At 48.6% G+C, this 13,675-nt stretch overlaps 1 protein-coding gene across 7 annotated transcripts in view; it reads right to left on the bottom strand.

Annotated features, from left to right (window-relative positions):
* COLQ (collagen like tail subunit of asymmetric acetylcholinesterase) overlaps window positions 1-13,675 on the bottom strand; it is an 83,088-nt gene that overhangs the window by 37,856 nt on the left and 31,557 nt on the right. For all 7 annotated transcript variants that reach the window (XM_027581755.1, XM_027581756.1, XM_027581751.1 and 4 more), the window contains one exon: window positions 333-445. In XM_027581755.1, coding sequence (XP_027437556.1) covers window positions 333-445 — 113 coding nt within the window. The remainder of the gene's footprint in view (window positions 1-332; window positions 446-13,675) is intronic.

Genomic DNA, 13,675 nt, shown 5'->3' with positions numbered 1-13,675 from the left:
GGGAAATTCCATATCTGAGCAGCTAAAGGGAGCCTCAAAAGTTCTAAATTCACCTCATTGTTCTCAGGAAGATGGGACGCTGTGCCAAATTCAATTTCCTGCTGAGAAGAATCTCCCTCCATAACTTATTTAAGACAGTGGGAGAACAAGACACACACCAGAAACTGCAAAATGCCCATTCTAGGGTTCAGCCTGCTGCGTGAAAGTAAAGGGTTGGATCCCTCAAGAAGGATCTGGAGGCCGCTCACCTCAAGTGGGGGGACGTGAGGGGCTGTGTGGTGGGCACTGGGGAGCCTGCATTTCTGTTTTTTCACAAGCCCTAAGGTACTCACCAGACCTCGGCCCCCTCTGAAGAATGGTGGTGGGAACAGTGGGGGTGGAGGGGGCGTCAGGAGGCAGCATCCTCTGTGGCCACCACGCTTCTTTTGATCCAGGCCAGGAAGGGCTGTGCAGAGAAAATTGCTGCTCATTAGTGCCGGGGCCTCTGTCATGCCCACTGAACCCCAGGGAGACTGGGGTGTCTGTGGACACCCCAGAATCCTGAATCTGATTTCTAACCCACTAGATATGAGTGCACCTTCTGTTTGCTGCTTGATGCAGTTCTCCCCCAGCCTTTGCTGAATGAAGATGGTTAATAAACAAGCAGATGGTATGGACACTGTGACCATAATAAGGTCCATTTCTCCCTCTTCAGGGACTGACTTGTCATTTTGTAGATGTGACAAGGAATGCAAACTTCAGACTTATAATGCAGTTCTAATAGCTGAGGAGAAGGAAGTGTTTGGTAATTATTTAGAAAGTGTGCTCAGAGGGAATTGTTCAGGGAGGGGGCAGCCAGGGCCCGAGGTGGCATTGATTATAAGAGACCCAGAGCCTCGATTTAAGACATCTATTTGACTCTAGACTCCACACACACAATTGGTGTCACCCAGGCTCACTAACGAGTTTACAGTCTAATGACTCAATACATGGGTGTGAGGAGATGGAAGGAGGGCCCTGGACCCTGATAGCTTCACTGAACATGGGGCCTTGCCCTAGTTCAATGTTAGTTTATGCTCAATGTTGAAGTATACCTTACAGAAGGATGCAAATCATGAGTCTACGGCCCAATAGATTTCTGCAAAGTGAACACACCCTCGAAGTCAGCCCCTGGATCAAAACACACAACTCTCCAGCATCCACAAGCCCCATAAGCTCCTGTCCAATCTCTGCACTCCTCCCTCTTCACCATCCTGACTTCTAACCCCTGGGAGTCACTGTATCTATTCTGGAACTTTATATAAAGGGAATCAGACAATATGAACTCTTGTGTTTGGCTTCTTTTGCTCAACATAGCGTTTGTGGGTCATTTGGGCGTTGCTTGTGGTTGTTAATGTGGAATAGAGTTCCATTGTGTGACTAGACCACAGTCTACTTATCCATTCCACAGCTGCTGAACACTGGGTTGATAACCACTACATACCCCACCAGAATGGCCAAACTGAAGAGGAAAGAAAATAACAAATGTTGGTAAGAACGTGGAACCAACAGAACTCATACTGTGGCCAGGGGGAGTGTAATTTGGTTCTGCCTCCTTGGAAAACTGCTTGGTATCGTCTCCTGAAGCTGAATACGGGCATCCCCTACAGCCCAGCAACTTCACTCCTAGGTGCTTACCAACAGACAAGTGGTTCTATGTTCACCAAAACACGTGTACTAGACTATTCACAGCAGTAATACCCATAATTGCCACAAGCTGTAACCTGACAGTGTCCAGTTTGGGTCTCATGATGATACCCTCACCTCCACCCCTTCATCGAACCTCTGGCCTCACAGGATATGGGCAGGTCACTTCACCGCATGCCTCTCGGCCCTGAACCCAGCAGTTTCAGTCTTATCTCTCGGGGGCCCGTGCTTGCCTACAGTTCGCACCCTGGGCCCCAGGACCTGGCTGCGGACCTCAGGCAGCCAGTGGGTGCTCCTCAGGAATGGCAGCCCCGTGCACACCCACACGATCACTCCCCGATGGAGGAGCATTCCACGAGCCTGCGCCAGAGATCCTCGGCCCTCTCTGACCCAGTGCCTCCTCTTGTAAGAAATATTTTGTGAAGACCCTTTTATGATCCTGACATGAAATTCATAAATCATACAACATACATACACAATTTAAAAAATCAATACAATCTTGCAGCAGCCAGACGTGGGGGTGGCCTGCCAGGGGCCACGGAAGCCGTGAGGGCAAAAAGAAAGGGACCGATGCAAACACCACCGAGGAGGCGCAGGGGAGAAGTGGGTCATAGGAGAGCAAGAGGGGGAAGAATCAAGGGTGGTTTGAGGTTGCAGGGACCTGGGACCACAGTGATGAGAGCAGGAGATGGAAAAGTCAGAGGAGGTACTGGTTTGTGGGGAAAGCTGTCAAATTTGGTGTTAGACGTTTGTTCATTTGAGCACATGCTTTGCCAGGCACTGGGCCAGGCCGTGGGGGTGGCGGCGGGTACAGAAAGATGCCTGACTAGTGCTTCAGACCTGCAGTCAGCAAGGCCTATGGAGCTTGAATGGCTGCCACAGCCCTTCCGATAGCCCACTCGTCCCCTCCATCCCCACCCAGCCTAATCCTGGACTCTTATTCATTCATCAAGAACTGTCAGCTGCTGCCTCTACCAGGAAGCTCTCCTTGACTTCCCAGGCCAAGGTTGAGAGTCCTGCGATATTTTTTTTCCTGCGTTTACCCCCATGTTAGTTCTTACCTGTGGGATAAAACAGTTTCCTTGTATCTCCCTCACTACAGTGCTTTTTCAATTCCCAGGTTCTAGCACAGTACCTGACACACACTAGATATTCCACAAATGCTTGCTGGATTCATAATAATAACTAAAACAAAACAAAACAAAACAAAACCAAACACTTAACACATGCTTAGGCACCACTGAAGTGCTTCACACATATAAATTCACCTAATCCTCACAGCAACCCTGAGAGTTAATACTATTGTTATCATCACCCCCACTTTACAGATCAGTTAACTGAGGCCAAGAGGTAAAGCAACTTGCCCAAGGTCATACAACTGGCAGGGTTCTTCCTCTTGATCTCCACACTCTTCCACATACGGGTGGAAATACAGGTCAGGAGCTCAGAAGGCGGCAAGGGGCTCCCATAGCAACTACCTGAGATATATAGTATCAAGGGCTTCCAACCAAACGCCATCAGGAGCACACGTATAGTTCCATAAAACTGGCCCAACTGGCTCATCGTGAGGGAGGATACACCCCAGGGGACTGTGCGGCATCTCGTAAGAGGGTGTTAGAAAGGATTTGTTCTAGGATTGGGGCATTCACTAGGTGATGCTGGGGGAGACTCTTGAGGAAGCGAAGTCTGGCTCCGTTCTGGACTGGATGTGGTCGGGAAGTTAGTCTATGACTACCTTAATTTTTTTTTTTTTTAAAGACTTTTATTTATTTATTTATTTAACAGAGGTAGAGAGAGAGCACAAACAGGGGGAGCAGCAGGCAGAGGGAGAGGGAGAAGCAGGCTTCCCACTGAGCAGGGAGCCCGATGCGGGGCTCAATCCCAGGACCCTGGGATCATGACCCGAGCCGAAGGCGGACACTTAACCGACTGAGCCACCCAGGTGCCCCTATGACTACCTTAATTCTTATCTAGAAGAGAACAGCAGAGGGAGACGGAAGCTGTGGGTGATAAAGCAGAAGCCGTCACTCATATTAGCAAGGACAGAGGGATGGTTGGCCATGTTTGCAGTTGGATGGAGGTCTTGTTTTGTCTGTGTCAGATACTGTGACACAGTGGTCTTGTTTTTGTCATGGGCTGTCACAGTCGCAGACTGGCCTTTGTCTGATGCTGTTCTATGAAATGGTTTTCATCCAACAGGAACACTGGGGCCTAGGTCTGAGCGGCAGATCCGTTCCACCTGTCATGGGCTGCTTTCTCTCTCTCAGGGGGTAAAATACAACAGCTTCGTTGTTATAAAACTTGACATCAATGCCAATCATATTCCTCTTCAAATTCATTCAAGTGTCTTTCCTAGAGTGTTGCGTAAGCTCGGAAGGGCAGCTTCCATGGCGCCCCCCTGCCCTGGGTGCAGGGTGAAGGCGGCAGCCACACACCAGCCCTCCAGAACCCTCTCAACGCCCCCCCACTCCCGGCCCCCCCCAGAGGCACTTTCTCCTTTCCCGCTCTTCGGCCTCAGCCGACAGCTAAGGGCTGAGGTTGTGGCTTTCCGCAAAGTCTCCGCCCACCAGGAGTACCTGGGAGGCTGGTACATTCATGTGGCTAATGTGTACTCCTCACCATTGATTTTTGCAGACCATATATGCCCTCCCTTCACCCCCACATTCTCTGTGCACTTCCACGGATGAGAGACCCTGAATCATTTAAAGCAATTCTCTTATTTCTTCTTGGAAACTGGAGAACTCTTCGGTGAACATAAATTATCAGTTGCTTTTCCCGCTGAGGCATCTGCGTTGTTCATCTCTCCCCATCCCTCCTCGCCCTTTCCCCCTTGACCTTGACTTCACTTTCAGCAGGTGAAGAGCATCTATTTCTGCCCACCCCTGCCACAACTCCCTGGAGATGTTTGTTTTTAGCACAGTCTAGTTTATTTACGGCTCATTCCAGTTCAGGATATTTCCATCAGGTGGATGTGTTTGGGAACAGCTTTCCCGGCCCTCCCTCCCCGTCAACTAAGCCAGGACTTCACATGTCTATTTTAGTGTCATCCGAGTGGCCTGTGGGTCTCATTCAGGACTAGGCTGCCTCCATGGACTCGTGTTTGAGCCCAGGGTCCAGCTTGGTAAAGCCCCAGCAGGCTCTGTGGTAATGGAAACAACCACGTGGGTAGGAACATGGGGCCCGCAGAAACCCGGGTGCGCCGCGTGGCTCAGGCCCAGGCAGCTGCCTTGGAAATGCCAATTCCCACGGAATTTCAGGACCACTTGCCCTGACTTCAAGACACTGAAGTCATACTGTACGTGGCCGCTGCAGCGCCAATTCATGGGTAGAAATAATGCTGGGTCTAATGCAGGTTTGTGGCAAATGTTGGATTTTTGGTTTTGTTTCTGTTTTGTTTGCCGCTGCAGGTACTGGCTTTGCCCTTTGCACTCAATACCCATTTGACTCTGGGGCACATCCTTGGAAAGTGTGATTCACTCGAACTTCTGGAAATATAAGGACTTGAATCAAAGAGTAGTAGTCTGTGCAAGACTGATGAGCCACAGACCCGTAGCCCTGAAACAAACAATACATTGCATGTTAAAGAAGAAGAAGAAGAAGACAGCAGGAGGGGAAGAATGAAGGGGGGAAATCAGAGGGGGAGACGAACCATGAGAGACGATGGACTCTGAGAGACAAACTGAGGGTTCTAGGGGGGAGGGGGGTGGGCGGATGGGTTAGCCTGGTGATGGGTATTAAAGAGGGCACGTTCTGCGTGGAGCACTGGGTGTTATATGCAAACAATGAATCATGGATCACTACATCCAAAACTAAGGATGCAATGTATGGTGATTAACATAACAAAAAAAAAAGAGTAGTAGTCTGGGTGCAAGTGACCACGTGACCTGGCACGACTCTTTGCTGAGACGAGGATTCCTTACCTACACCACAAGGAGCTTGGCCCAAACCATCTCCAAATTCTGTTTTCACACATACGACACCAGGATCACCACTGTGTCCACCTGCATCTCCCACTCATGAGACCAGCCCATCCATAGGGTACGGAGAGACAGCCTTTCTGTTTCTGCCTCCTGTTTCTGCAGCAAGCAGTACCCCCCACCCCACCCCCTGCCCAATCAAGCAAATGTATCATCAGAAGCCACCAAAGGAAAGAAGTCCCCTAAACCTCCTTCCTTTGCAGGGTGGGAAGATTCGAGGTGCAGCCATATGCTAACTATTCTGCCACTGCTCACAAAGCTGGGGGAGTACCCAACTTCTTACGTCTGCCTCCTCCCGCTTTGGGGCTCTTCCCTGCCTGTTGGAACTTGTACCAGAAGGACGAGAGGAGAGAAGAGGTGAAGGGCACGTGCTCCATTCAGCACCGCGTGTCCTCACTACGAGCTGGATATCTCAGTTGCAGTGAAGTTCTCATGAGAGCTGGCTTCAGTTTGCTTGAAGTTTTCCCTGATACACTGATTCCAGAGAGGGCTACACCCTACGCCTTTCCTCCAACCCCCACTCACGTACCCCACACACCTTGTAAAGCAAATTCTGATCCTAAAAGTTGAAGGTATGTGAACGTCTCTGAAAGATCACGGTAGGAATTTGCCACCTGGCAACTGGGCCCTGTGTGGGCATGGGGAGCAGGTGAGGGCACAACCTTGCAGAGAATATGACTTGGCAGTTTGGTGGCTACTGTCTCTGGGGCAGTAACCACATGACCCAAGCCAACAGCCTGGAGAATAATGGACAACATCTCGGCCACCCAATACCATGCCTGACCCCAGACCACAGTACGTGATGTTACTTCAAAGCCAAAGGGGCAGCAACTGCCAGCCTGCGACCTCAAAGTTAAGGTCACAGGAGGGGCACACACAGGTACACACACACGAGTGTGTATGTCAAGGTCCCCACCAACTCCACCGCCAAACGCCTTTATGTGCAATTCCAACACTGGTCGAGAAGTTTAAGACTTAAAGAAGGCTGAAAGCACCCAGAACAAGTCTGCTTCTCAAACCTTTTTTTCGAAAACCATGCACACATCACATATGCAGGCATACAACACACACACACACACACACACACACACACACACACAAAAACTCACCCGAGCAGCAAGCTGAGGAACAGAGCAGTCCTGAAATGGTGAGCAGGTGAGTGAGGCTGAGTGATAGACCGGTCATTGTGGGCAAGGCCCAAGGAGGGACTGGCCAGGGAACACACGCAGGCGACAGGCTGAGATTTGTCACGCCTCCGAGCACTCCCAGCTGGGCATTTGGGGTGGGAGTCAGCCAATCCCTGCTCTGGTGTTGCTTCTGGCCCAGATGCCAGGGGTCCAGAGGCCAGTCCTCAGCTCCCGGGAGCAGGAACAGGTAGGCAGGGCTTTGGCCTCACAAGAGGCTGCACTGGGGGGCAGCTTGGGGGAGGAAGAGTGCCCCCATCCCAGGGAAGGAGGTGAGGCTGGGAGCCCGGAATCCTGATCACCCCCGCCAGCCAAGAGGAAATGGGAGTGTAATTTGTCTAAAAGGCTGCTTTTCATTTAGCTCAGAAACTGCCCCTGTCAATACTGTTCTGGCAATCTTCAAAGTCCACCCCCACTGCAATTGTTCTGGGGGAATCTGCCCTCCTCTACTTCAGGGAAGACCTCTGTCACCAGGGTCTTGGCTCGAATCATGTCTGTGCCAAGGTGCCGCCAGCAAGCTAAACTTAATTTTTAAAATTATACAAATTTCAAAAAGATATATATATATATATATATATATATATATATATATATATATCTTTTTTAAATATATATATTTCCAAACGGCTTGTGGAGCAAACCTTTTTAGATGAAGCCTGCCTGTAAGATAACAAAATGGCATATACCAGATACATGTGGAATCTGTCTGATAACTTGATAGGCATACCCAATGCACAAGAATGCACACACACACACACACACACACACACACACACACACAAAAGTCTAGTAAAAATCATAAGCTACTGTGAGAGTCAGAAGACTTTTTCTGGAAAGGACCAGATAGGAAATATTTTAGGCTCTGTGGGCTGCATGGTCTCTGTTACAACATAACTCTACTGTTATGTGAAAGCAACCAAAGACAATAAAGGAACATAGTTATGTCTACTAAATCTTTATTTACAAAAATAGGAAGCAGGCTGGATTGGGCCCACAGGCTGTAGCTGGCTGACTCCTGAGCTAGAGCCTTCAGAAGAAAGGAGATTCCTTGTATGCATTCATTCATTTATTGTTTCATTCATTCAGAAACACACATTGAATGGCAAATGTATGCAAGACCCAATGACTAGACACAGTGCCTGTCCTTGGCATGTGTCATTCAGTGTCGTGGAAAGAATATAGGCCCTGGAGTCAGGCAAACCCAGTCTAGAGTTACCCAGGCTGCCACTTACTACTGTATAACCTTGAGCAAGTTATTCTCTCTCTCTCTGAGTCTCAATTTTCTTTCTTTCTTTTTTTTTTTTTTAAGATTTTATTTATTTGTTTGAGAGAGAGAGTAAGAGAGGGAGAGAGAGCACAAGTAGGGGGGAAGGGGCAGAGGCAGAGGGAGAAGCAGGCTCCCGAGCCCGACATGGGGCTCAATCCCAGGACCCCAAGATCATGACTTGAGCCAAAGGCAGACGCCTAACGGAATGAGCCACCCAGGAGCCCATCAATTTTCTTATCTGTAAAATGGGTAAAGCAAAACCCACCTTGCTAGTTTGTTGTGAGGATTAGAGCTAAGGATTTCAGAGTTCCTGGAATAGAATAGGGTCTCTTTAATTGACATTGTCAGAGATAACTACTTTGCACTAAAAAGCAAAAAGAGAAGTGGCTAACAGGGCGCTGGGGATATCTGGAGGGATTTACAGCAGGAAGTGATGGGTACCAGTTGGGGGAGGGATGTAAGTGAGAAATCAGGGAAGAAAAATCAGGGAAAGCTTCCTGGAAGAAGTGAGCTGAACTTTGAAAGCAGAGAAGATTTGCTGGTACCAAGATGAAAGGAGTAAGGGAGGAAAGGGTTCAGGCTCTGTTCCTTCTCTGAAGCATTTCCCTCTGTTCTCAGAAACACAGAGGCTAAGACATCAGAGAAAGCACGGAGGGCATGGAGTGCTCAGTCCTAAATTCCAGACTGTTGTGGAAATATCAGCAGCATCACATTTTCCCAAATTCCCCTGTGCTGGGTCATATTCCCGCAGCGCTTCATTTTTCGAATCCTATTCAAAAACCTTTGGAGATGGAAGTTTTGCCACTTTTTAGCAAGCACTTTTTAGCAAGCCATTTCCTTTTTACCATTCAACATCAAACTGTTCCTAAAAAGGTTTACACACGTAAACCACTCAGCTGCACTTCGATTATTGTAAAAACAAAGGAGACTGGTCTAGATGGTCCCTGAGTCCTGTGCCACTCTGCTGGTGTTCGAATCTCTATTTTGAACCTAATGACTCAGGCCCATGAACGTCTCTTTCTGTCTCTTCCATGTTGCTCTCCTTTTGCAATTCTCTTTTCTGTCTCATTCTCTCTGTCTCTATGTCTTTGACTCTGTCTCATTTGCTGTCTTTATGCCTCTGACTCTGTCACATTCTCTGTCTCTCCGAGCACTAAGAGCTAAACTCCTTGAGTCAAATGCCTAGATGTACGCTCGACTACTGTTAACTGCCCTCTAGCCAAGCATGTCAGCCTAGAATTTGGAATCCTGGTCCCCAGCCCTGGTGTGGCCAGTAACTTGCTGTATGACCTTGGACAACTCACTTCCCCTCTGGGCCTTGGTTTCCCCAAATATAAAATGGGAGCAATTGGCCCAGATGAGCTCTGAGCCCTTTCCAGCTCTGGCTTCTACGAGGGGCTATGATTTCTGAGACTTAAATGGTCCTTTCTAAGGGCCCTGGACAGAGATAGAAGATCATTCTTTCCCCTTCTCCACCAGTGAGCCATCCTGTGCCCTTGAGGCAGCTGGCCTGCTGAGTTCCCTCCAGTTCCTTGGCCCAGGCACCAGCTCACCACAGCAGAATGGCCTACAAAATCTAATTCATAATAAAGGTTTCCGGGGCCTTCCTGCAGCTGTCAGCAGGTGTCATATTCACAGTATTTTGTCTTAATTGCAGCCCTGGTATTTATCAAACAGGCCAGAAGTCCACTTCTGGAATGCCGCCTCCCTGGGCACCATTCCAGAAGTTCTTGTCCCCCTGCTGCCACATGCAGGCCTGTTCTCTGCCATCCTGGGCCAGAGCAGAGTCCTCTGTGCATCTTCCCCCACCCCTGTGTCTCCCATCCCTGCTGCACAGAGAGATCCTGAAGCCTGGATAACTCAGCATCCTCCCCAAGGACCAGAGTCCCCTTTCTGAGGCAAAAACACCTGCATGTTTAAAGGCACAGCCTAGGACCGCACCAGCCCCAGGGTACCTCAAGTCTGCTGGCCTATCCCCAAACCTGGGTGGGCAGAGAAGTAGACTGGACAATATGGGTTCTACCTTCCCACTGACAGAGACTCTCTCCTTGACCAAACTTTGTTCAGGTTCTCAACAAGGCCTTGAACTTGGGTTTCTGTGTCTGTCCTTGCAGAGTTCAGTTTTAGCAAGAATCCAGCGAAGTCCACTTAGAGTGACTCCCTACCCTTGATATCTGACCAAGTTCCTCATTCCCCCTACCCTTTATATCTTAGCACCCTTGCCTGCCTTCAGCAAGAATTCTGTTAACTGGGGTTTAGCAAGAATCCCCCTACCCCTGATGTTTCCTCTTAGGAATTTTCCATCCACCGACACCCTCCCCTCAACCAGCTCCTTGGCTATAAAGCCCCGCTTTCTTACTGCATTCAGAATTGAGCCCAATCTCTTTCCCCTCTTGAGACCAGCTTGCCACCTGGGGCAACAGTCTTGAACAGAGTCTTCCTTACCATTTCAACAAGTAAACACCTCCAAGAGAGCCCTATAAAACATTCTTCTCTATTTATTGAATACTTCCTATGTGCCAAGTCCTTTCAATGCCACGTGGATACAGAAAGGAATAAGCCCAAGGTCTGTCCTCTGGAGGTCAGAGTTTTCATCCTATCTGCTAACAGGAATTGATTGGTACAGATTTCCTGGAACAGTATGTTAAGAAGGACTCTGAGGAAAGAGGGTCATGACTTACTGGTGTTGGCTTCCTTGAGATGAGAGGAAGGCATGACACCTGTGCGACATACTTGCAGACCCTGGTTTAGCAAAATCCTCCTCGTGAAACAAGGACAACACTGCACTTCCATGCATCATTGCATTTAATCCCCGAAGCACCACTATCCTCATTTTATAGAGGAGAAAAGGACTCTTGGAGAAGCCGTCACTTAGTCCAGGCCTCACAGATAGTACAGAATTGGAGTCAGAGTTCAAAAGGGATCTTGCACACAGCCCTGGGAGAAGGTGCCCTCCTGTTGGCCAACTTCCTCAGTCCTCGAGGGATGGCTCTCCATGCGGACATCTCCTGCCCCATCTGCTGTTCTCACTGCTCTCATGGTAGAGCAGGGTGGTTTCCCTCTGACCTGGCCCTACCCTGGCTAGCAGGCTCACTCCCCTCCTAACTCCCAGCCACTGACTTTATGTCTAGGACCTCCTCAGAGTTGGGGCTGTGCAGAGAAGGCTAGCATTCCCCCAAATGTGGGCTCTTCCTTCCAGAGGCAAGAGCTGTCCCTGAGAAGTGGCTGCACTTCCCAGCCCCCTGCAGTGTGACTAGCTGGAGGCATGGGACCGTGACCATGCTTGCCAATGGTTCTGCCTGGGTGCAGAGGACTTAAACCTTAGTGGATGGTGGAGGCACACATGGAAGGGGCCAGCATCCCCAAATGCCAGCATGGAGGTGAGCTGCTCCCAACAAGGCACACTGGACTGTTAGGTGAGCATAAAATAAATTTTGATTAGATGAAGTCACTACAATGTTGGTGCTTGTTTATTAGAGCAGATAAACATTACCCCAACCTGGCAGTGAGGCACCAGCAATGGGAACTATTCTGTGAGCATTTAATATCCTTCTTTGATTCCCACAGCAACCGTATGAAATAGTAGTATCATCATTCTTATTTTTAGGCAAAGCTCAGAGATTTAGGGATGCACCTACAGTCCTACACAGCCAGCAGGTGGGAGGCCAGGCCTGAATCCAGATGTCTGACACTGGAGACTTCTGGAGATTTGGTTATTAGCACCAAGTGGTGACCTCTCTCCCCCACTACCAGCCAGACAGAATGAGCAGGGAAGCTCAGGAAAAATGGCAGGTGTCGTCTCGGCCAGCTGGGGTTGGAGAAGTTTACCAACACCCCATTCCATGCCTTTCTAATCATACTTTACCATTACTCACTTTGGGCCCCAGTTTCCTGCTGTGTAGACTCACATGAATAGACAATCCTAGTTGCTTCCCATCATGGCCACAGAAGCCTCAATCATGTGTGCTCCTGGGCTTTAGTCAAACATCAACCTTTTCTGTTGACTAGTTTACTCTTCAAAGTGAACAATGGATCTGCAACTCATTTTGAAATCCATCCAAAAAGAAGAAGAAGAAGGAGAAGGAGAAGGAAGGAGAAGGAAGGAGAAGGAAGGAGAAGGAGGAGAAGAAGAAGGAGGAGGAGGAGGAGGAGGAGGAGGAGGAGGAGGAGAAGATGATGATGATGCAGGGACAAAGGGATACGTGATAGGGTACATATAGCAAAATGATAACAATTGCAGAATCTATTTGGTGGGTGTATTTGTTTGCTAAGGCTGCCATAACAAAGTACCAGGGTGGCTTAGCCAACAGAAATTTATTTTTCTTAGTTCTGGAAGCTAGAAGTCCAAGATTAAGGTGTTGGGAGGTTTGGCTCCTTTGGAAGCCTCTCTCCTTGGCTTGCAGATGGCCACCTCCTTCTAGCGGTGTCCTCACATGGCCTGTGCTCTGTTTGAGCATCCCTGGTGTCTCTGTGTGTTCAAATCTCCTCTTCTTATAAGGACACCAGTCAGATTGGATTAGGACCTACCCTTATGGCCTCATTTAACCTTAATTACCTCATTTAAAGGCCCAAGCTCCAAATACAGTCACATTCTGAGGTCCTGGGGGTTAGGGCTTCAACATATGAATCTGGGGGGAGGGGGTTAGGTACACAATCCAGCACAAAATGTGGACATATTGGTGTTTCCTGGACGATTTTTTCCATTCATTTCAATGTTTGAAATTTTTCATTATAAAAAAGAATAAAATACAAAAATTTAAGTAGGAAATGGAGAACCGGAAGATACCTCCCCAAGGGTTAGGACTGGGGGTGGGTCAGAGTTAAGGCACCACCATTGCCTGCAGAAGCCTGCAGCCACTCATTAGGAGACCTTGAGCAGGGAACTGAATCCCCATGAAGGACGTGTTCTCTTCTGCCCCCTCCCCTGCCAACGGGGACACCTTGAGGAGGAAGGTCTGCCCTAGTTAGGTGGATGAAAGAAAATCTTCTCATATTTGGCATTATTTTATAGTAAGTCATATATCAAAGATGACTCCTTTGATTGTGCATAGATTCAAGAGACAACCCAGCCCCTTTTCCTCCCACAAGGGAATTTTTCGACCTTATCTAAAGGAAGGCATCTGTTTTTTTGAGTTTAAGTTCTAATTTGACAAAATGGCATGTGGTAAGCAGAGTGGAAGGAGGAGACAATGTTATTAGGAGCCAAGGGAACATCAAGAAACCTCCCCAAGACTGGCTGCGCCTTAGCTCTGAATTTGATTATAGTGTCCAGCATGAAGCAGCGAGCACTATTAAATCTTCTGCTACAGCTTGACAGGGAAGGCCAAGTTTGTAGAGTTATTTGGGAGATCTGGCCATAGGTCAGAGACAAAACCCCCCAGCTACACTGGCCCAACGGGTGGATTATTTCCAACACCCACTGACAATGGGGTCCGAGTGGAAAGACCCTGTTTTTCTAGCCACTATGTTTCCACACCTTCATTTTTCCATGGTGACATTCTAGCTCAAGACAGAAAAATCCCATCCTGTGTGCTCCAGATAAGAGGTTCTGTTTTGTGTGCATAAGTGGAATTTTGTTTAAT

The sequence above is a fragment of the Zalophus californianus genome, chromosome 1, assembly GCF_009762305.2.
Source record: "Zalophus californianus isolate mZalCal1 chromosome 1, mZalCal1.pri.v2, whole genome shotgun sequence".
Lineage (NCBI taxonomy): Eukaryota > Metazoa > Chordata > Mammalia > Carnivora > Otariidae > Zalophus > Zalophus californianus.
The sequence above is the reverse complement of the archived record's forward strand: the minus strand, read 5'-3'. Positions and strand labels throughout refer to the sequence as shown.